This window comes from Pagrus major, chromosome 4 (assembly GCF_040436345.1).
Source record: "Pagrus major chromosome 4, Pma_NU_1.0".
Taxonomy (NCBI): Eukaryota; Metazoa; Chordata; class Actinopteri; order Spariformes; family Sparidae; genus Pagrus; species Pagrus major.
This window is the reverse complement of record NC_133218.1, coordinates 35,234,937-35,258,661: the sequence shown is the minus strand read 5'-3', so window position 1 is coordinate 35,258,661 and position 23,725 is coordinate 35,234,937. Positions and strand designations below refer to the sequence as shown.

Genomic DNA, 23,725 nt, shown 5'->3' with positions numbered 1-23,725 from the left:
GATCTTAATAAGCTGCTTTCACAGTTGACCTATTTGGGGGGTTTTCTGATGAGGACGGGATTTAACTTGCAGGAAATGGATGTGGAAGATGATAAAATAACGTCCACAGCATTCTCACAGTGAGGATGCTTGAGTGGCACAGTCTTAGTTTAACAGAATAAAGGAACCTGCTGAAACCAAACATTCGCTTGAGGCCAAGACAGCGAGAGCACTCTTTTCAAATCCCTCGAATCAACACTGACATGAATGCATGTTTTTCACACTTTGCTGAATGTGTGCTCCTTTGTCGTTCCTTACAGTGCATTCGAAGAGGTATAAATCTGACTGCATGTTTTTTCACTTTCAGAAATATATTAAAAAATACCCCCAATAGCCAAAAAAACAACTGACAGTTGTTTACTTGACCCCCGATGTACAAAAAAAAAATTGAAATGGGAGTGAAAGCCTGGAATGATTTCCTGTGATAAGGTTACATTCTGTGGTTTTTGTACTGTCAGTTTGAATGACACCAGGATGTAGAAGGTCAAACACTGTTGAGAAAACAGAATGAAAGGAAAGCATCTTTAAGCTTTGTTGCAGTTTGTTCGACGCTTTCATGAATGTGAACGTGTCGGAGGAAAACTCAAAAAATATATATATAATATATATAAAAATATTTCAGAAAACAAAGATAAATCTGAATTTCTTAGCATGCGTCGACTATATTTCTTAATATCTAAAACCAGTGTGGTATGATGCTGCAAGATTAGCACCAGAGATGCTGTAGTTTTTTTGGGATTATGAACAAGATGGTGATACAACAGGTATTGGCGGTGAACCAGCTCAAGTCCCCTATAATCCCAGTAAAGAACACCCTCATGAGTGTTATGGCTTTGATACAACAGATAGAAGTGCATGTCTGCTGATTAAAAGGTTTTCTTCGAGGTGGTGTAAACACATGGGGATAAAAGATGGCGGATGGCTCGTAGCGAGTCTCCTGGTTAGCACCAGAGTTGGCATGGCAACAATGCAACCTGCACAGCAAACCCAACAATGAGTGCATACTTTATATCTTTGCGCAGCAGTTTTCTGGTTATAAACACATAAAAGAGGAATGTGGCATTATCTTGCATTAGCTTTCTTCTTTCCTTCTCTGTTCTGCATTTCCCCTGCAAAAACAAACAAACTCCACACTTGTTATTAACTGCACTGTGCTCATGGGGGATCATATCCTCAATATGCAACAACAAGGAACATGACCATCTGTACAGAGATCACCAACGCGTAGAAAGACTTTATCTATAACATATACTATATAGTGTTGTTCTCAATATCAGTATTTAACCTTTGTTGAAGCTACTAATTGAGCAGGGATTTGTAATGACTATTGTACTGAAACGTTACACACACAGTGTAAAAACAGACAGAAATATAGAACAATAAATTCATTTCCCTTCTCTCCTCTGCATCAAATAAAGAGTTATTAAGCATAATAATCATGCTTATGCACTGAGAAATCCACTCCTGAACCACTTAATGACACGTCTGATCCATTCTTATCATTGCCTGCGTGGTTTCCCTTCAGAACGACCTATAAAACATTCATATAGAAATGTCAATAACAGGCTGTATAGATGAAATTCAGGGTGGCTTAATGGTTTGACATGTCCATGATGAGTTTAATCCCCACATATGCGAGTGCTGTGATGTTATTCACATTGATATATGTCGCGCTGCCGTGTCAATCAAATGAAGTGAAAGGAGTCATTTTCATCATGATGGTATTGTACAGGGGCAGCCATTGACAGCATGCGAGAAGGAAATGGATAGCTTTAAAGGGCAACTCCACCAATTTTACATGTTAAAGCGTGTTTACAGGTTTTGGGGAGTACTGCTGCATATGTGAAAAACCGTTGTATAAAACCTTTTGTGGCTCCAGAGGGAAGCTGCATTTAATCTGATAAATTGCTAAGTTGCTTTGTGGGTAATGTAGGCACCACGTTTTGAAAAGAAAGGCGATATTTCTGCTGTATCAATTCTGACCACTTGTTTTTAAATGAGTAAATAGGAGCGCAATGCTAGACCAGCGGACTTGCAGTGGATTGTGGGAAATGTAGGCGACAGGTTTTGAAAAAGGAAGAAGAATGCGTGGAATAAAAAAGGCGATATCTCTGTTCTGCTTCATCCATTTTGATCATTTGTTCATAAGCTGTCCGTTATGAGTCCAACAGTATTATAGGAGTGCAAAAACCTGGCACCTACATTACCCACGATGCAACCCAACCACTGAATGACATCACTGTAAGCCATGTTATTGGATTACATGCAGCTTCCTCTGAAGAAATAGTACTCCCCAACACCTGAAAAACACTCCATTACATTCATTGCTTCTCTTTATATAAGACAATCCTGATGTATTACATGTTGGTAATGTGTCTAAACACAAGATGAGAGGCTGCTCTAACCTGAAATAACCTCTGTGAAAAGATATTATCATGTATTATATATCGAGAGAGTTTCAGTATCAGTTTTGAAGCATGAAATCTTCTCCTGAAAAGATAATTGGTCCTCGAGGAATAGGCTGAACTCTTCTCCTCTGGGTGGAGAAGTGTTGTAACTCTAATGCAAGAGTGAACCCTGTTGAACCTCTGCTGTGGCTGGGTCTGTGCTTATTAAAGGCCAAAAGTTTCATGTAAAAGTAGAAATGCTCACCAACAATGATCAACTGAAAAGAAATAAATAAATGTATGAAAATGTTTCCTCTCTTCACGTACTTAATATACACATCCACACTCAATTTACTTTCTTCTTTACTCATTATTTCTCCTCCGTGTTGACTTTGTGGTGTCTTTTGTTTTATTGTTCCTTACCTTGATTATGTGATGAGACATTGTTGTAAGCCTCCTGGGATTTCTGTTTCAACTGCGTCTTTGTGCATCACGCCGTATTTCATTTCCTCTGTTTATCCTCTGTCTTAACAAGTTGAAAATAAAACCAAAAATCTTGACAGGAGTCACTGTATATTCAAGCATCACGGCATTGAAACATGTCACATTTGTTATTTGATGGTTTATTTATAGCTTCTGGTTTTAACACAGGGTGCGATGTGAAAGTAAAAAGTTCCTGACTTAAATAAAACAGAGACAATTTTACTTTTTCTACAATGATGACTCGTGCTTGAGGAGTCACCAAAGTTCATTTGCATATTAATTTGTAGACAGATGCTCCGCGGTCTCTCTGCTGTGTGACGGAGCCCAGAGTAGGTCCGCGCTCATGCCAGTCCAGCTGATATTGTGTTTACCAAACTATATCCTTACAAACAGAAGACAGATTGCTTTATTTGGGGGAATTAGATGCTCGCACAGCTTGTTTCCATGTTGAATTTTTGGACAGCTTTAATTCGTCATGGTTTTTTTTCTACTCTAACTGATGTAGACTGAGGTGTTAGATTTCAATCCGGCATATACATGAGCTTATTTTGTTCTCCCGTGTTTCTATAGCCTTAAATGAAATGCTTGGTCTTTGTGCTGATGAGCACACGGAAACCAGACTTAATGCTTATATTTAACACTATAATCAGATCTATAATGGTAGGATTTTATCTTGTTTTCATTTCAAGACAATTTTGGAATTTGCCCTTTTCCTGCAAATCAGGAACTACTAGATTTTCATCACAAGTGAACGCAGCATCCATCTATTAGAATCAGTCAGAACAGCTCTTCACGCGGGCTGCAATTTACCAGCAGAGGAGGAATTATTCAGATCATTGAGTCTACTTAAGAAAAAGTAGCAATACTGCAATACTTAAAGCAACATTATGTAACATGTTTACCTTAAAATAACAGCTTCAAAATCATTTTGATGGTACAGTGTCTTGTAACAGGGTGAATGGCGTCTCTGCTTGTTTCTGCACTATGTAACTTCAGTGAGAGGGTCGGATCACAGCGTTACATACATACGAGATATGATATGTTCTCAACACATAACATTGTTATGACGTAATGAGTTTGGTTTGTAGTTAGCACCTTCATTACAACTTTGTATTTGTATTTACAACTGTGGTGTTGACGGTAAGAAAATGTTAGGATTGCATTTATATGACAATACAAATCTCAAGCAAAAGTAAATAGTCACAGATTAAAAAAATGCATTAAGAAGACAACAAAAATCAAGTTAGCACTGACATTATGTCTGACAAATTGAGATTTGTATTTACAACAGTGGTGTTGTACATAATGTTGCTTTAAGGCAAGGCAAGTTTATTTATTTGCCACCATTGCACCGGACACAAGGCAATTCAGTGTTCCTTATAGATACATAGAAATGCATCAAAATATGAAATTAAGACACAAAGAAAATATTAAAATTGCATTTAGAAGACAACAGAATCAAAGGAAAGCAAAGAAAAAGTTACAGATTAAAAATAAGTTATGAATCTGCTTATTTAAAAGTAAAGTATCAAAGTAAAAGTACCCGTAATTTTGAAAAAAGGTCCATGTGAGTGTTTTTGTTATTATTATTACTAATGAAGATGTTAAAAGCATTTGAGCAAATGTTCTAATTATATTATATCTATTTTCAAGTTTCAAGTTCATTTAATTTATCCAACACTTTAAAAGCAAACATGTTCTGCACCAAAGTGCTTAACAAAGACAGAAACATGTGTATAATGAGACAAGATTAAAACATTGGCAGACAACCACAAAAAACATGGAGGTGCTTCGCAAATGTTAAAGAAAATACAGCAAGATAAAAACAGAACAATTGAAACCATAATTTAAGCATGTCAAGTTACTTTTCACCACTGCTGTTTCCTGTATGAATGTTTGACTTCTGATATTGTTCCAGATGAAAAACGCTCTGCCTTTTTTTCTCATTCCCTTTTTGTCTGTCTCTCTCTTTCTCCCCCTCCTCTTTCCTCTTTCCTATTTCCATTCCTTCTTTGATTTCCTCAAGAACTTATTACATTAGCGTCTGACTGTGCCGCATCATGCTGTGGATGAAGTGGAAGATAGTGGTGGACTCCCTGCGTGGACGGAGAAGGAGGATGCCCTGTTCCCTCTGGTTCCTCCTGCTGTTCGCTGCTGGAGGTCTGGTTCTTTTCATCCACCAGCGGGATCTGTCAGAGATGGTCCAGCAACAAGGCCCAGGTCAGTCTCTACACGACACGGAGCAGCATAAGGTTCAACCAGCATGGCTTTTTGAAGGCTGATATTTGTACTTCAGCTTTGCCAAATGACGTTTTAGTCTATAATTAATCTTCTTAACTTCAAACATTTTCCCTTAATGTAGTCTTTGCATGATGGAAAAGCTCTCAGACTGGGGGGCAATCATTCAGATTTTCATAATTGATTTAATGGATTCCAGCAAAAATGCTGCCAAAGTCACATAATTAACATTTTCATGTTCAGTTTTCATCATCACGCTGTGTTTACATGATTATTTTCACTACACAAACATGTTTCCAACATAATTCACACAATGGTCCAAACTTTTTACAGCTCTTGTAACAATGTCTGCCCACAGCGTGGGCTGACGAGGAGGGAAGAAAGTAATTGATGATAAAATTAAACTTAATAGTTTGTTGTTGGCGTGTTTGAACAAATCACCTCACATTAACAAAACTGACGACGTTGCAAAAAGGAAATATTTCGCTGCAGAATCAGAGAAGTTTTGAATTCCGCAGAGTTTTTCATGTCTGAACTACTTTAGTCATAATCTTCATAGCCACAGGAGAAAAGCTGAGCTGTATTATGATATAGGATCAACATAACATGCAACATGTAAGCCACAAGTCTGTAGCATTGCAGCTAAATAGATAACTAGCTCATGACTATTTCCATTGGATGACGTAGCTTTCGCTGTTTCTTCCACTGATGCAGGAGTTGTGTGTCTGCAGTGAATCTGAGTTTGCTGAGACTTGTAGTGAAGTTTTTTTTTTTTTTTTTACTGAACTCCTGTTTGTTACCAAATTCCTTATAGGCAAATTTTGCCACTTGGCAGCCATCTTGGCAACGCCACCAGACAGTTATTTCAGACTGACAAGACCAGGCTCCTGTCTAAATGAATGGGGAGAGAGCCAGAGCTACTTTTAATCAGTCAGATTTAATGAAAAGTTTGGTGACTGCCCCAAATTAAGGTTTAAGACACCCCTTTCCCACAGGTTATACTTTCACGACACCAACTTCTTTTATGGCTCAATACAGACTCATGGCTCATCCCACTAGAGCACATGAAGTGAAATGACTAATCTTTGAGTAACCTTACCTTGCTTGGTAATCCTGTGTATTAGTGTGATATCCTCCTCTTCCATGTTTCTTAGAAGTCCGTCTGCAGCCGCACCAGATTAGTTGAAACTGTCGTGAATCTTACTTGTGCACTTCCACCAATGCAGCAATGCGATTGGCTGGTATGTTTCCTGGTTTGGCTGTGATAAAGCATCAGTTGGCTCTGATGTGACATATTTTTCTATTTGTGGTTAGTATCAGTGGTTTGTCTCCTCTCTCCTCTGGTATTACATGATATAATTTCTAGGCAAATGTTAAAGGGATAATATGTAGTTTTAGAGAAGAAATGTAAACTCAGGATTTTAATATTTACAGTATTAATGAGGTAAGAATCATTTCTCAGAGGAAACTAAGGTCCCAGAACACTGTTTGAAGCTAGAAAGGTGGCAGGGTCCACCACACATAAACACATTAAAAAGTATGAAACTGTGTTGTTCTTTAAGGTCAGTTTGTTTTTTCAGTTTATTCATGAAAAGGCTTTAAAAAATCAGTCAATGAAGATCTAAAATAGGAGCAGAGTAGCCTCAGCTGAGCTGGTTTAGCCATATCCATACATTACTGGCATTAATACAACATAAAAAATATATAGCCACAGCCTTAACTTCCACCACCACAGTAGGCACCACAGCCACATAGGACTAATGAGAAATAAGTGCATAAAGTTAAATGTCATATTGTCTCTCCTTCTTGTAGTACAGACAGTGTATTGTATTATAAGTGGACATGTACCAACACATTAATCTGTTCCTTTGGATCGGGGGGATGCAAGAGTTGTTGCATGGGAACTCAAGAATAGTCCAGAACAGCTGAAATCACAGAGGAAAACTTAATGTTCGAATCTTTGATAAACACATTTTAATCATTAGCGTTCTTGCATAGCTGAAAATATTATCCGACAGATTTGTCAAACAATTGAGCAAACTGCAAATGCACTTCATTCCATGTGGCTGCGTTAATCATACTGGCTGTGGAAAACACTGGATGAATGAAATATGATGTATTTTGCAAAATAATACATAACCACTCCAACGTATGGACACAGAAACAAAAGAAAGAAAAAGTAGCCGCACACTCAGGAAGAAGAAATAACAAGCGAGCTAATGCACTGACGCAGACAAGAACAGCAATGCGTACGTAGGCACACCAAGGCCGCCTGTAAATACACATTAGCATGTCTGTTTTGTGTTTTGCATAAGTATACCAGCAAATAAATACACACATTAATGCACATAAATGCATAAAGCAATCATAATACACATGTAATCTTGTATTAGCACACATCACGGACACATTACAGGTCAAAGAAGAGATGTACTGTTACATGTTTGTGTAGCTCAGTATTATTCGGTGTGTGTTGCATTCAGGTTTAACCAGCACGGTGGAGAGAACGTTTCCTCCCCATATATTTCCATTTTCATTCCAGCTCGGCGGCCCTGCGGTCAGGGTTTCCCACCCTGACAGAGGGAAGGCCGTACATTCAATTTCCAAATGAGTCAAACCTTTGTCCTCATGAAGGGACCCGATGTGCTTCTGCTTGGCTCCCAGCATTAAGGAGATTGGGGTTTAAGCAGCCATGATGGAAGAGTGTCCTGAGCGTGTCAAACTAAGCTGCTTCATGTCTCAGAAACAAGCGATCATCTGCTGGCTTACGTGCATCTTTGGCTTGTAGTACACTTTCCACCTAAATGGGAGCAGCATGTGTTGCATGTTGCTGTTGTCAGACCAGCCGCTGTCTTTGATTTCAACTTACAGGGACTCATCTTGATCTCAACAGCTGCACATTTTTGGGGTTACTCTATGTCGTCCATCATGCGGTTAGCATGACAAAACACTCAATTTCATTGTTTTAATGTTGTCAATAGTCGACGTGTTTATGGTGGCCGAAGATAATGATGATGAACAGTCCCAGGGGGCTCTCTGGCGATGAAACCAGCATAGTCAGACAAGCTGCAATCGGCTGAGTTGAGACACTATCGTTTGTCAACAGCACTGTGAGTCATGAATATCAGAGCAGTGTCACATTCCACAGCAAAAAGAGCCACTTAGCCAGAGTGGAATCTCTCCAACCCTCTAATAGTCCCCTGATTGTCAGATCCTTTCAGGCACGGTGGCAGGTGAAATAAAAGGCCATTCACAATGACACGCTTAGGACACACACACACACACACACACACACACAAGCACAAAATAGAAAAATACACAAATTTTGTCGAAATATACAAACCATGACAACCACTATTTAATATTCATATCGAATATCAGCCCAACACCCATTAGAGCTTATACGAAATTAGTTCATGCTGTCGAGGATTCAGACAAAAATGGACAGTTCTCATCCTTCCAGTGTTCATGTGTACAAGAAGTAGACGCATGTGATGAAACCAGCAGTGCTCAGTGAGTGGAGCGACATTTTCATTACAAGCAGCGGTCAGCGTTGGCAGTGTCACAGGAGTCAATACAATATAAACACAGCGACATCACCGATCAACAGCCCAGAATGGCAAAAACACAGGCAGTCAGACAATCATACAGGTCATAATCATTCAATTAGTGTAAGTACAATAAGTAGATTACATTTCTACAAACTTGCATTAACAAAAACAAAAATTGTAATAGTAATTTTAGCTGATACATTAAGCATTAAGAATTAAACCGATTAAAATGTTTTAACTGATGATCAGAGATGGGCACAATTACATCAAAAATCTTGTTACAAAGTACAAATACTTACCAGAATATCAAAATTAAATACAGATTACGTAAAAATTCATGTAATTTATCATTTAAAAAATACAACCAGGCATTCTGCTGATGTTATTAGATTTCTGTGGTTAGGGTAGCCTCAATATGGGTCTGATCTCTTTGGGCCTGTTGTAAAATAGCGACAGATGGGAGCAATGCAGTCAGATTGAAGTCATTAGTTTGTGTTATTTAGTTTATCAGTCAAGTAACTTGCTGTAACTTTATCTGTTCTGTTTACTCAGGATAGCCTACTCTGAATTTATATCGAACAAAGATGGTTGATAATCTTCTGATTTACTAACTAAAAATCTTCCTCCTCATCCTTACTTGGAGAGTAATTTTTCTGCTTCTTGCTAGCCCGGCTACACATCTAAGTTTTTGTATTTTTTTTTTGTGTTTGCATAAAAGCTGTTCAGTAATTGATGTAACAGTGACACTCAAAGTCAGACAAAGCCTTATATAGTACAATCTATCGCCACAATAAATGCTGTCAAACAGAAAACAACATATGTCCATCTGTTAAATGCTCATATGTTAAAACAGAAATCTTGTCATGTCATCAGGAAGCAGAATATTTCTTTGTTTTTTCCCAAAATGCATCATTGTATAGAAGATGTCTCCCTCCTTTGAGTACTAGTCATTTTTCCAGCATATGGTTTACATCTTTGGATACATTTTGCAGCCTAAGCGCATCCTTTTATCTCGACTGCTATATGGTTACTGAATACTGAAGGAAGGATTCTTCTTTACTAAATCATGCATGAGAGACTGTGTGCTGTATACAGAACACAGTGGCTACACAGTCTTCCCAGCCCCCTCACTAAAGCACAATGAGCAAGCAGTATCTTTGCCTTAAGCTATGGTGCTTCACCCTGGCAGAAGCTCATATCTAATAGAGCTGAGTTATAATACATTGGGTGTCAGCTTTTATCTGCCTCCCCCTCCTTCTCCACCTCTTTATTTGGCTTGCAGTGCGCTCGAGAGCTTTGTATCCTGTGGTTTAGATGGCCTGCACAATGGTAGCTGAGAAAACTGCAGTTTAACTGGCAACAGTCCCCCCCCGATCCTCTCCCAAGTAATTGTTTAAGGACAATTGGAGAAACAGCAGCCGCTTTCTCAGGGAGAAGAGACACCTGAAGAGCCAGCAGTTCAGATAAATTGCCGGCACAAATTTACACCTCTGGGCATTTTTCAGATTACTATGGCAGTGAGGACCCACTGCTCTGGTGAGTGGAAGTTCAGCCTGTGTGTTTATCCACAAACAACAATGCAGAACAATCCACAGAGGGAGGAGAAGAGATGAAGTTGTTGCATGTGTGTCAGTGAAAATGAGCTATCGTGCTACGAGTGCTATTAACAGGAGGTAGCCTACATTACCTTAAGTGCATAGAGTTTGGCATGTGAGGGCCGGCTGGCTGTGACTCTGTAGGTGGAACTGCAACAACACTACACACAAAATATACTTGTTTAACATTTTAATTATACAGATAGTGTACACTGGAAAACAACCCAATCACCAGAATAAAATGCTGGCAATGCACATTTCTGCAAACCACAGATACGATGAAACTTTTCTGTATGTTGAATATTCAGTTTTATATTGTGACAACACTGCGCTTATGGTCCGGTGTGCTTGGCACAAAAACTACTTGGTTAGGGTCGGAAAAAGATCCTGTTTCAGCTTACCTTGCTAACTCTTTAAATGCAATATAACATTTAATGTAGAAATGTTGATGAGAAGAGAAGAAACAGAAACCTTGGACTATGTTTTTAAAATGCAGAACCTGGGCAAAGGCATTCTAGGTACATGCCGAGGGCCTCCAAACCACTAGGGGGCCCAATGAGCAAAGAGAGGGGGGAAGGGATCATGAAATGCCGACACAGAATAATGTTTAGGATATATTTAGAAATTAAAATTTTTTAAAAAATCTCAAAGAACCTCTGATCTGAAACTTTATTTAAGTGTTTATGTATTTATTTATTTACTCATCTTTTTAAATATGTAGAATGTTAACTTTATATAACTGATCAATCTCGTATGATTACTGAAATATAAACCTAAAATTAATCAAATCAATTTGTATAATTGTAAACATGTGGCAGTTACGTCATGCCATTTGTTTATTAAATATCAAAATGCGGGTCTACAGTCTGCCTAGTGTAATGCAGACCCCATCAACTCACCAACAGAGTTGAAATAACAGCAGAAACTTGTTATATTAATGGAAAAAGGCTGTTGAGATGTTTTCATGGCTCTCAGTTGAGATTTTTTAGTAAATATATGCCACTTGTAATTAAAGAAATTAGTATTTCTTGCTTTCTCACACAGCCTCCTTCGCTGCTGTACCCATCAGATACCAGCTGCAGCGTGCAGGTGTCAACACTTTAGACCGCTGATCGGCAGCAGCAAACATAATACTTCAGCCTATTTAGCATGAAAGTGCCATGACACATATCTAATGAAATGAAAATGAAAAATCGAGGCTGTCAAAACGGAATTCATTTCTGTAATAACAAGTCCCAGCAAAAAACTGAAATTCAAGATTCAGGACAGATGTGATTACACTGAATAATATTCTCGCATTACTGAGAATGTCATATAATCCATGCTTGGTTTTGTACGCATTAATTAAAGAGCAAAGGATTTTTTTAAATCGAAAAATTGAGTATTCCCATAAACCTGTTTGTAAAGGTCGCGCGTCGTGATAAATCCACAGGGGATTATCACCTCTGCAGTTCCCCTCAGGTCTGTGTGACTTTTATAACTTCTTTCAGCTCAGTTTTGTTTTTTTTCAGGCCCTGACTTTACTGAATCTGTCCACTCTGACTCTCACGCTCCTATAATACCGTTTTCTTTGGCTACAGCAGACAGTGTTTTTCAGTGAGCTATAAAAACACGGGCTAACAGGACAGCTAGCCACTTGACAGGTGAAGAAAGCGGGGCAGCTAAAGAACCAGATGTTTTTCTCAGGAGGGGTTGAAAACCAAAATCAGAGAAAGAAAGAATGAATATTGGACTTACATTCACCAGATGGTCATAAAAAATGACGCCAATGTTGCTTTTTATCTGCTCAATAAGCAACTGTTGGCTAAGAAGGTCGTCTTACTAACATAAAAGGTGATTATATGTCAGTGTTGTGTTTATAGCTCGTCAGTCACTCATAGTTTCTTGACTTTATTCGCTACCTGGGGAAGGTTGATTTTAAAAATACATCTTTAGGCAGAGAGCATGTCATCAATACCTTTGATTTTGTGCAAAGTCTAATCTGGCTGACATCTACTGTAAGTGCAGAGGTGGGGTCGGTGCCATAAAAGGCCAAAGTCTGAAAATGTCATGCTCCATTGTCTGTTTTCCCATGAAAAAAACTTAGCTCAACACTTCCTCCCTTCAAATGCCATGTTGCATTCAATCCCATGATGCAGCACTGTTGATTTGTCTTTCACTACTGCCGTAAGCAGAGAAAGTGGAAGTAAAAGGTCCGTATTTGGTGAAGAAATGAGCCTTCGAGGAGTTTTAATAAATAAAAATACGAACTGCAGTAGACATGCAGACAAAACATTACACATGCAGGAGAGGTTAGCAGTGTGGAGATCCGTGGAGGCAGAGGAGGTAAAGCCATCAAGATAAACATCCCCTTTAGATACGCAGAGGCTTGTTTTTTTGCCTGTGATCAGTTTATTCTGAAACACTATGCTTTTTCTGCACGAAGCCCATTGCAAATGCAGTGAATGAAAAAGTGGAATAAAATTAATCATTCGGCCGTCTAACCCTCCAACTCCCCAGCCTTCTTTTTCTCTGTCCACATGGAGCCTGCCAGGAACCGGGCATATTGTTTCATGCTCAAAGGTAAAATTTGATCTCTCCGTCAGAGGTCCAGTAATCCCTTAAGCCATGTCTGTTTGCAAAGTCCAATTTAGCCGTCTCTTAATGTAATTAAATTGTGCTGATGACCCTCAGAGCAGTGGAGCTGCACCGTGTTTGAATGCAAATCCTCCAACGGATGTTTGTGGAAAAAAAAACTGCATGTTATTTCATCCTGCTTTTCCATTCTTTCATCTGCGTGCGCAAAGCTCCTTTAACAAAGCCTGTTTTCTGTTGTGCCGGCGCTATCCCCCCTCCATCCCTCCCAGAGCAGGGAAGATCATTGGAAAGCAATAGTTGGCACCGAGGAAACCAACCTCACGTACAATATGCTCCCCGAAAACAAGGGCTATTATGTCTTCTGAGCATAAGTACAACAACATACCTTGATTGGAATGCTAAAGCAGTTTAAGCCTACCTGCTCAGCGGTGGGATCACATGACTTCTGCTGGCACAGGGTAACCCAGCAACTATTATAGCAAATGCTGGTTCACATTCAGGGGAACAGAGGACAACTAAGTGCCAGGGGCCTCTGGGATATCCTGAAAAGAAAAAAAAAAAGAGAAAAACAGGCTATTTTCATGCGTGGGTATCAGGTGCCTGCATCACCGTCTCTCCAGCCTCTTCCAGACTTGGTCCATGTCAATTGGATTTAAAATGGAGCTGCTCAGAGGCAACTGCAAGGTCATGTGGTTTTCCATTAACATTAATGCCCGGGGTTATGCCACGGGAGCCCTGAAACATAATCTGTTTTCTCTGCCATCTGATCCTGCTCGCCCAATAGCCTCTATATGCCAATCTATACAAATAGATTTTGTTTTTCATATTCCTGCTGCAGCAGAAGTCAGGGTTGAAAAAGGTGAGCGCTTTTAGGAAATAATTGTTGAGAAGACTTTTTTTAAGATAAACTGTTAAGGTTGAAAAGCCTCACACTTTAAGGAGGGAAAAAATGGAACAATTGCTTTTCAGTTTTTCTTTTTTTTCTATTGTGATAAAAAGGCTACCTCTGTGTGGCAGAGTCCAAAGGGAACGGGTGTACAAGCCACAAATCACATTACAGCAGAGCTCTCCACTCAAACTGTTTCTTCACTCTCAAAAGTGAAAAACTTTTTAAAAACAGCTGATCTTGTGCTATCCAGAAAACCATGAAATATGAAACACAGATCCGAATAAGCAACCATACAGCATTGAGGGGGAGGATGAGAGGAGGAGTGGGAGGACGCTGATTGAAACAAACAAACGAGAAGAAAAAAAAGAGAGAAAAACATAGCTGTGATCTTTCTTTCAACTCAGCAGAGTTGAAGATGCATCCTTTGAGCCACTGACAAGCAGACAGGGTGAGGACTCCCGCCAGGCCGGAGAGCAAGGCTCGGCCGTCCTGCTGGTGGTGGGGGGGCTTTCAGGGTGCCCTTTTCCATAATGCCACGCTGGGCAACATTAAAAAACTCCAAAGAAAAAAAAATAAAACAGAACAAGGCTAGAGCACCAGGTGGATCCAACAGTGAGGGTGATTTTTGAAACTGTCTTTGAAGACTGTAATCACAGATGCTGCCTCTCAGTGCTGTCAGTCTGTCCCATGCTATGTCACTGCCAGAACCACAGCTGAGGCTCAATACACTGTCTGCGGCTGTGAGCACAAAAGGGGGTTCATCTTTAGGAGGACAGTTCCAGATAAATGTCGACTGTTGGAAAACCACAGATACAAACAAAGACGGCGTTCGCAGTGACATTCATGCTCCAAATTCCAATTTTCTGCCGGTATCTGATTGTTTTGGATGACTGACCGTATCTATTTTTAGGATTGGCACCCACATCCGGTAGCAATAAAAACTAATTGCGATATTATAAAGACATCTGTAAAGATGTCACATCTCTCAGTCAGCACTCTTTTGTGCCCTTTATTATTATGTATTGATCAGTTACAGTGTGAGACTTTGACATCAAACCTACCAGAAGCCAGACTGAGACACAGTTTCCTGAACGATGCATGTGTTCTCATCATGTTTCTATGTTATTAGTACGAACAGGTCAGCCTCAGCAGTACACAGCCACTTCAACACTGATTAAACTTTTTTTTTTTGTTGCTCTGACACGGTCCTGCCAGTGTCTCTGGCCGCTTTACTATCTGTCTGACACCAAATCTTCAGGCATCTTTCTCGCTACAAGAGGGAGTCTTGTTCCCATGGTAGCACCAATTTGTCAGAACTGGACTGGCTATCCAAAAACTACTTAATAAGAGCAACATGACTGACAAATACAGAGCCAAAACTGACATCTCTGCTCCGTATCCATGAAACTGAAAGAAATAAAACAACAAAACATGTTGAGGGTTTGTTATTCTTTTCTTTGTCTTATTAGCCCAAAACTGCTCAGTTTCAAAGAGACTGTTAGAGATATTTTTAAAGAAAGGATACCTTTTAGTTTGAATCGCACTGGCAGAATCAATGAATCAAGCAATTCACTACAGAGCCTTGGTTGTTAGCGCGGCTCCGTCCATTTCTTGAAGATGCCCACTTAAACCACAGAGTCGAGGCATATACATAAAACATCGTCCACGTTCTTTGTTTTAAAGTTTTACTGACCCTAACCCTAACTTACTTCATCGAATACAAAAAACGATCAAAGTAATCTTCATCCCAGATGGGAAATTTCCAGCGGTCAAGGTGCAAAAGTACACAAAACAGTCATAATAACAGATATAAAAACACACACGTACACGTTCAGCATGTAGACACTCACACAGACAGAGCATTTCCAAGCACCCTCTCACTTTCCCACTCTTCCAGCTATTCATGCTCTCAACTTTTTATCTACTCGTTCATTATTTGAGCGAGAAATCTCATTCAAACTTACAAAGTCTTTCATACATTAAAACTTTTTATTCAACTTTTAAATCCCGCTCGTAATTAGACCACACTTTTTCCAAACTCTTCATACTCCTTCCTCGTACAAATTAAAGCCGGCAGCCAGCCATTATTGATAAATTAAAATTTTCAAGCCAGCAAAGCAGTTTAGCGTCAAGTTTTTATTGTTGTGGGGGAACAGTTATAGTCCTCACAGCAACTAATGCATCCTAATATGGACGGTACCGTGCTCCAAACTCAGGCAGATTTGTTTGCCGAGGCAGATTTGAAACAGGAAATCAAGCACAAGGCCGTCAGCGGTGAAACAGAGGTTCTGCACAAAGTTAGAAAGCTGGAGAAAGCTCTTGAGAAAGAAAAGGATCATCAGAAGAAAGTGGAGACCGACCTGACCGATCAGAGGTCAGAAGGCTGCAGAATGGAGGCTGCACTGGTCCGGGCAGCCCAGCGGGAAGAGGAAGAGTCCCATCTCTTGCAAAAATAAAAAACAAAGACACCTTGACAGACAGACGTGTCTATCTTGAGCAAAAGATGGCTGAGACTGACAAGAAACCTAAAAAGTGTTCTCTGTGGAGAAGATTCCTCCAGCTCTTCAAATGAATCTCAAGGATCTCACCATCCAGCTCAGACTTCCTCTGCCTTCCCTCTCAGCCCCTCTTACCCTCCAACCCTAACCCCACCCTACCCTAACCCCCCTTAACAAACTATTACCCTCTAACCAATCAAGTTGATCTGATAGTGATGCATTAGAATTAAATATAACTTTCTTCTACCCTTTAATTGTGTATTACAGCTAAGATTACAGCAACACTGGAAGAAGAAGAAGTCGGAAAGAAAGAACTGGGAAAAAATGCAAGGTTTACTTTCCTCACACTGTGGTCCTTCATGCCTTAATTTACTGCTGACCCTGGGCAGTTGTACACAGCCATTCATTTTCTGACATTCTATTTATTTTATAATTCTTAAGACAGCAGCCTTGAGTGTAATTACAATTTTCTGTCTTTCTGCTTACTGTAGGCCTTCTATCACCAAGACATAGATGCAGTACGAGGTGCGATACAGAGAGAGACAAGAGACTGAGCACTGGACCTGGGACAATATGAACATTTAGTGTAACGATTATCCCGATCCAACATAATTGTGATTCTTAATATTATTTCGATAATCATTAAAAATATTCTTAAAACGTTATGATAAAAACTAAAAATGGCCCTAAAACATACTGGAATCACTTTAACCTTACATTTTGCAGGGAAACAAATTACTGCACATCTTAAAATCAGGAAAAAGACTCCTGCACACTGTCCACGTCACTTGCAATTGAGTTTATTGACAACAACGTTTCGGTACTTACATCAGGTTATCTTACAAGACAATGGGGGAGGCTGTCTTAAGTTGGGTTGGGGACTCACCGCAGACAGACATCCCTCAAAATCCCATCAAACACACCTGGACCAACAAATCTACGCCACCGAATGAAAACCGTTTTTTTATTTTAAACATCATAACAGGTAAAGTTCATATATCAGTCAATGCGCATATGTACACAATATAAATAGTATAACAGTATAAATGTAATACAAAAGTAGGTTAGAGCTTAATGTGTCTACAGGGGCCTAGAATAATAGAATAATTTTGATGTGCAGTCTCAGTGAATGGGGCGTTTACTCGAGTCTATGGATTCTTCCAATCGTCTCTACAGTCCTTCGTGTTGTAGGAACGTTTTGAAGTTGGCGTGGACACTATCTACTCCTGCCTGTCTTCAGCCTGTCTGCAAGAAACTTTAACTGTAGAATTAATTTCATCAGACAGCACTGACGTGTTGCATAAGCAGCATGATTTCTCCACTGTTACAGCCTCCATATGAGTCTCTTTATATCAAACATAATGTTGCTGTCAGAAAACTTGTCTCCACCACTGCAAACACATCAAAAAAGCAGAGAGCCTTGTCGTAGGCACTCCCAACCCGAAAAAAGCTTGTGCGTTTGAGCTTTCTAGCCGTCTTCCAGTAGGCTTGAGAGGCTGCGAACGCCGTCGACAGGAAGAGACATACAAAGAGAGAGTGGGAGGAGAGAGTGGAGGTTATATAACCACAGTTCTCACCAAGGAGACATCTCGCGGCTTCAAAAGCAAAGCAGTGATAATAAATGCCAATGTTCAAGGTTGCTCAAGTTATCAACTGCTCAGGAAAGGGGAGGATTATGCAAGATGGGTTATTGTTAGCCCAACAGGACTGTGTATCTTAATAATCTGTTAAACAGGTCAATTAATATCTGTGAGTATAAGTGACTCTCACATAGCGATGAGACACCCAAGGCTAAAAATCTGTTATTAAAAGATAGAACCTGCTTCTATAGACTATTCAACTCCTCAAAGCACAATGATGAGTTTTACCTGAGCCTATATGTGCCTATATGAATCTGCCTCTTTATTAAATCATCTATTCAGAGATGGATGGCTTTTCAGATTTCTGCTATTTGAACCACTAAAGTGAAGTCTATCAACTGTACTGTAAATACACCGATGGAGGAGAGCTCGGACAAAAGGCAGCTGGATGACCAGCTGTGATTGCAGGGTAAACATGCAACATAAAAAAGTTGCATGTTTTTTGTTAGGAGCCTGGGCATCTGGGACCTGCCATCTCCGATAAAACATCCAGTCTCAAAACTCCTCTGTTGCATGGTGAGTTTTGCAGTAGCAGCAAAGGAAAAGCTTCCCTCTGAACACCATCAGTATGTGCTACAATATTGTGCAGGAACCATGCCCTTCTCCTCCCCTATTATGGTCACGGATATTATTCTGAGAGGGATTCCTCATGATTGTTCCCAAAGGACGAGCCCTGCCTTAGGAGCTGTGATCCGTCCCTGCAGACCGAAAGCCAGCGTACCCATTATCAAATCAGACTTGAACCCATCCCCTGTCTGCCAGGGAGACGTGTTGAATGGATATCATTGTGCACTGCTGAGGCTTCCATCACTGTAATCCCTCTACAAAGTGCAGGCACTCTTAGAGGAAGATGAAAAGAGCGGAGGAGAGAGTGGCCTATTCACCGTGTGTGTCACTGCAGAGGGCACAAGGAGGGGAAGTCGGCGGAATCAGTGGCCTGAGCCGACAACTCCTCAGCCCTACGCCAGCCCCCCAAAAGAACAAAAGATTAAGCCCTCCTGCTATCCAGAGTGATAACAAGCTGTCAACTTCTAAAATGTAATCTGCTGACTCCGGGAGGAAGTGGTGGTGTCAGTGGAGTGGGCCCCGCCATTCGATGCTTATCTGCTGAATGGCGTGCCATTGATGGAGAGAGCCATGGCTCTGCTGGCAGATACACAAAAGCCACCTCGGTCTGCCGCCAAACAAAGAGGTCTGCACGAGCAAATGAATCCATACTGAGCCAATTTTCAACATATTTATCTACATATATCCCCTCCAGACCTCGTCTCTCTTTTCTGATATGGTGCCACAAAGAAAAAGGTGATGGGAATGATAAATGACATGAAAAGGAGCCAATAGACTGGGGATAATAAGGCATTGCCCCCGACAATGCTGACAAGTGATGGGAGGCTCCCCTCTGTCAACTTGTCTCCTGAGCCCTTCCACTCTCCGTCTGGGCACAAATTGTTAAATGTAAAAGCCATATTGCTGCCAAACACCAAGTCCTAATGCACACTTCAGTGGGCAGTGAGGCTGCGATACGGGAGCTGTCACCACACAGCAGCCAGTAAATCAATCCAACCTGGGCAATAGCCAGCCATTTAACAAGGGGAATCGCCATACAGCTAATTGCCTGCACCTACTGTATCTCTCAGTCTCTCATCAACCATACGCCCTCCCGCCCCCACTCTGTTTGTTTCTCCCAAATGTTACAACTCTAAAATTGCTTTTAAATTACCCAACAGTGCTGCCAGATGGCTAATAAAACATGCAGGCCCATCTTTGATCATATTAGCTATTAATATTGACAGGCCAGATCTTTTTTGTCGGATCTGCGTGGGGGTTGTGTCTCTAATAGGGTAAAGAATCTAATTTTCTGGTCCATACAAAAAGCCACTTACAATCTCAGTAGTTATGGCAGAGAAAGGGAATTAGTCACGCCGGAGCTATTTCAGGCTGTTTACAATCTGATTTCAGACTAGAGCCAGAGGGCTTTCCCTTGTGGACTTTTGGGCTATTGATCCTGAAACACCAGTCATATGATATGAAATAGATAACTCTCAGTCGCTTTCTGCGCAGCCGAATGAGACAGAAATGACATTGACCCGATGCTATTTTAGATAACATGGAGTCACTCTGTTGATTGTGTCTGGTCCTCAAAATGGTAAATAACCAAGATGGCAGAACAAAGTTGTGAACAGCTGATCGATCTGATCGCAAACGCCTGAAACTTTATAATGAATGATCATCATACATGGATCCATACGTTTTATATGTTTGTCTGAAGTCATCCACGTTTCCAGATCATCTCTGAAACAACATCTTACAAAATCCACATGCTACATACATATTAATCTGTTATGACAACTTGGCAACTTGGCAAACTAGTAGTGTTGTAGTGCTCAAGATCGATCTTTGTCCACTTTTTAAGGGTCCTGGTGTCATCTTAGAATCGACCATTTTTGTACCTTGGCCTCTGACAAAGAGGACTCTTGAATTTATTTCAAGACTGGTCAAGACCACAACTGCAGGGATAACACTTAACTGAATAATTGGCCTTGCTCTTGACTGGATCTTGTCCTGCATTGTTCTCGGTCTTGACTTGGTTTCAACCCCTTAAAGTCTCTGTTCTGTCTCGGTCTCAATACACTCTCGGTGTGAGTGGTCTTGACTAAAGGGCTGGTGCACAGTTGCTCTCAGGCAGGGCAGGAGAGCATTGCGCCAAAAAATAAATCCACCAAAAAGTACTAACCCTGAAAAATAGAAACGTTGACTTTCTGATGGCATCAGAAAGTCATTAAAAAGGCTAAAAAAAGTTAACAAATGTAACGGCAGTCCATTGATTAGTTTTTAAAATAGTTAATGTGGATAGATGTGGATTTTGCATCAGCAGAAAACACTGAATAATTTATATTTAGGTGTGGTTAAGTCTCTGTATTTAGGAACTAATACTAGCTTGTGATCAGTGTTGTGTATTGTTGTGCAGGACCGTACTATCAATAACTGTTGCCTTGAGATATAGTCCAGAAATCACTTTGGCTGATCAAACAGTGATAGTGGTTGGAAAACATCAGAAACTATTAGCTTGGCCTTGAACAGAAAAAAAGTCAATTTCCTGCCTTGTGGCTGGGTTACTGGTCTGGTAATGATTGTGTGTGAAACCAGTGGGACAGAGAAAGGAAATGATGTAGAGCCAAGATCCCGTTATTTGTCTTGTTTGATGATCTTGACATTCATGTATCCTCGGGTAGATTGACAGTGCAAGGATGCTTTTTCTTTAAGATCCGGCTTCCCTTTTAGTCACACTGATGGGGGGTGAGATTCTGTCAATTTTCCACTTTGAAACCCTGAACAAATGGGGGGAAATACAACACTCTCTCAAAAATGAGGCTCTGCTGAGTGCCTGCCCTTATCTATGACACTTAAAACCCAAGCACTCCAAAAGACTGTTTGTACTTGATGGATCCCAAGGGGATTATTTGGTTCTACATTCATCAGGGAATCTGTGGGATTTTCTGTCAAACAATTTAAAAATTGTTTATGAAAATGGAAGACAGAAAACGAAATTCCCCTTCGCAGTCCCAAAAATCGCAATGGAAAGCACAAATCCTGCAGCCCAGTCTCATGCCACAGTGTGTAAGAGATCCGCTAATCAGCTAAAGGATATTGTCTCAGTCACGTTTTGCTTGTGTTTTCTTCATTATCAGCTCTTTCGATTCTCAATGTGTTGTAGAAACACAAGCAGCCAGTAGCTAAGAGATGTATAACTTTGATCCGGTGGACATCCGATCTAGCGGTACCACTGGCTGAGCTGACACTGAGGAATGAATGTGTCTAAATGCAGCTGGTTCCCTGCTGCTGTCCAATTAACAGCCTAATTGGTTTAATTAGATGCTACGTTTTTGTTTACTGACACCCAAACATGCCTCATCACGTTTACCCTCACGGTTAAAGATATAAATTGGATTTTAATATTCACCTCTCGTTGAATCAGATCATCTAAACTCTCCTCTCTCTCTTTGTTTGTCATTGTGTTTTTTCACTTTAAAATATGCAGAGGACATTAGCAAAAGGTAATCAGCAGCATGCTGTGTGGTTTTACTGTTCTTTGCCTGTATATTGGCAACATAGTCAGTGTTGCACTTCAAATCTACTGGCCATTAAGCAGCAATGAGTGCATCCTCCCAACTTATCTCAGGTCCAGAGCTCTGTCCTTTTTATCTAATAGCCTTCAGCAACCCAATAAGAGGCCATTAATGTCGGTTACAGCGGATGCAGCACAACAATCTAAACCCTCTTTTCTGACTGTTACGACTGTCAGACGATGACCACATCTGTGTTGAGGAGCCTTTTACGAAATGAAAAAATGAGTGCTTATTTTCCCATTGACAGCCTATATTCTTAAAAGGTGCGTGTTTTCACACTTGACACATAAATGAACCTCTTAATATCATTTTTTAGCGAGCACGAATGAACTGAAAAATGCCTCCTATCATATTCTTTTGGGAAAAAAGGTGACAACCTTCTTAACACCGTCATTAGCTGGATGTATTGTATGTGACTTTATTTTTCAGGTGAAGTAAAATGGAGAAATTTGTCTGGGGGTTTTTCTGTTTTTTTTTCCCCCCTCTATATACGAGCGCCTTTTAACAGAGCTTTCACAGGAAAATTGAAAAGCTTTCAGACAGCTGCCGGGCAGTTTTCAGCCTGTTTCCCTGAGTAGCATTTTTCGTTCATTGTGTTTTACTGCATTAGACTGAGCCCATAACAGGTACAGGCCATTAAATTACATCAAGACAAATTGAGCTATTCACTACCCATTTCCAATTTTCTCAGAGGTTGGCATGAAAGAGAATTAGACATAGATCCCCTTATATTTATTTCCTGATATCTCAGTAAGTCTTTGAGGCATTTTGTCTTCCTGCACCATAAAACACAGCTCGGCTTGTTTTATGAGAGCTGACTTGGATGAGGCAGAGGCCAAAGGACTTAACCTCCATATATACAGTAGGACTGTCTTCCATTTCCAATTGCTGCTGTATCTGGGGGATTTTTGTCCACCTCCACTGGAATTGATACACCCCGCTGTACGGTACGCCTCACTGGCCCTTTGGCTTATTGGTATCTTCAGACAGTCAAAGCACAGAAAAAAAGAACCCCACCTCCAACGCCCCCGTCTATTGATTACGTATCAGACTGTATTTTCATGACAGAACATTTCCTTATTTTTTTTTTTTGCCGACTTCATTGTGGGTGTTTATGTGCAAAGAGGATTCCCGAGGATCCATACAAAAATGGTAGGAGCGCTGTTAAGAAATAAGCCCACTTCAATGGAGGGATTTGCAGAGCCCACTCAGAGGTAGGAGGGAGCCTTTCAAAGCCGCCCTTTTTTCTAAGGCTGTTTACTGCACTGCACTCCACTCGGTGACTGGCACCACTCAGCATGTCTCCCTCAGCCTACACCCAGCAGAGCCAACAGCACGTTCAAAAAATACTTAAGGCTCAAGCTAAAAACCTGTCAGAGCCTGCTGCGTCTATTTACTGTTGTTTATTGCTGAAAAGAACAATAAAAAGCTAAAAAGCTTCATAATGAAAAATCCTTATTTGACTGGAAACTTAATTTAATTGTTAAAAAGCAAAAGGCATCATTTTGTTGTCTTCTCAGTTTCTGTTTCTGGCGTCTGAACAGATAACAGGCTTTCTTTTTTCTTTACGTGAGACCGTGGACATTAAAGATTCTGCTAACAGATCAATGTAGGCTTAAACCTGACAAATACGTGCCCGCCACTGTCTGTCCCATCATGGTGCGACTGACCCCTAAATGGCAACTCTATCAATTCAGTGTC

The 23,725-nt window shown here is 40.4% G+C and overlaps 1 protein-coding gene across 1 annotated transcript in view; it reads left to right on the top strand.

The window, feature by feature from the left end:
* Positions 1-4,969: 4,969 nt before the first annotated feature.
* The window catches only part of LOC140995224 (carbohydrate sulfotransferase 8-like), a 135,628-nt gene continuing 116,872 nt past the window's right edge, over positions 4,970-23,725 (top strand). The window contains exon 1 of the mRNA XM_073465189.1: positions 4,970-5,129. Coding sequence (XP_073321290.1) covers positions 4,970-5,129 — 160 coding nt within the window. The remainder of the gene's footprint in view (positions 5,130-23,725) is intronic.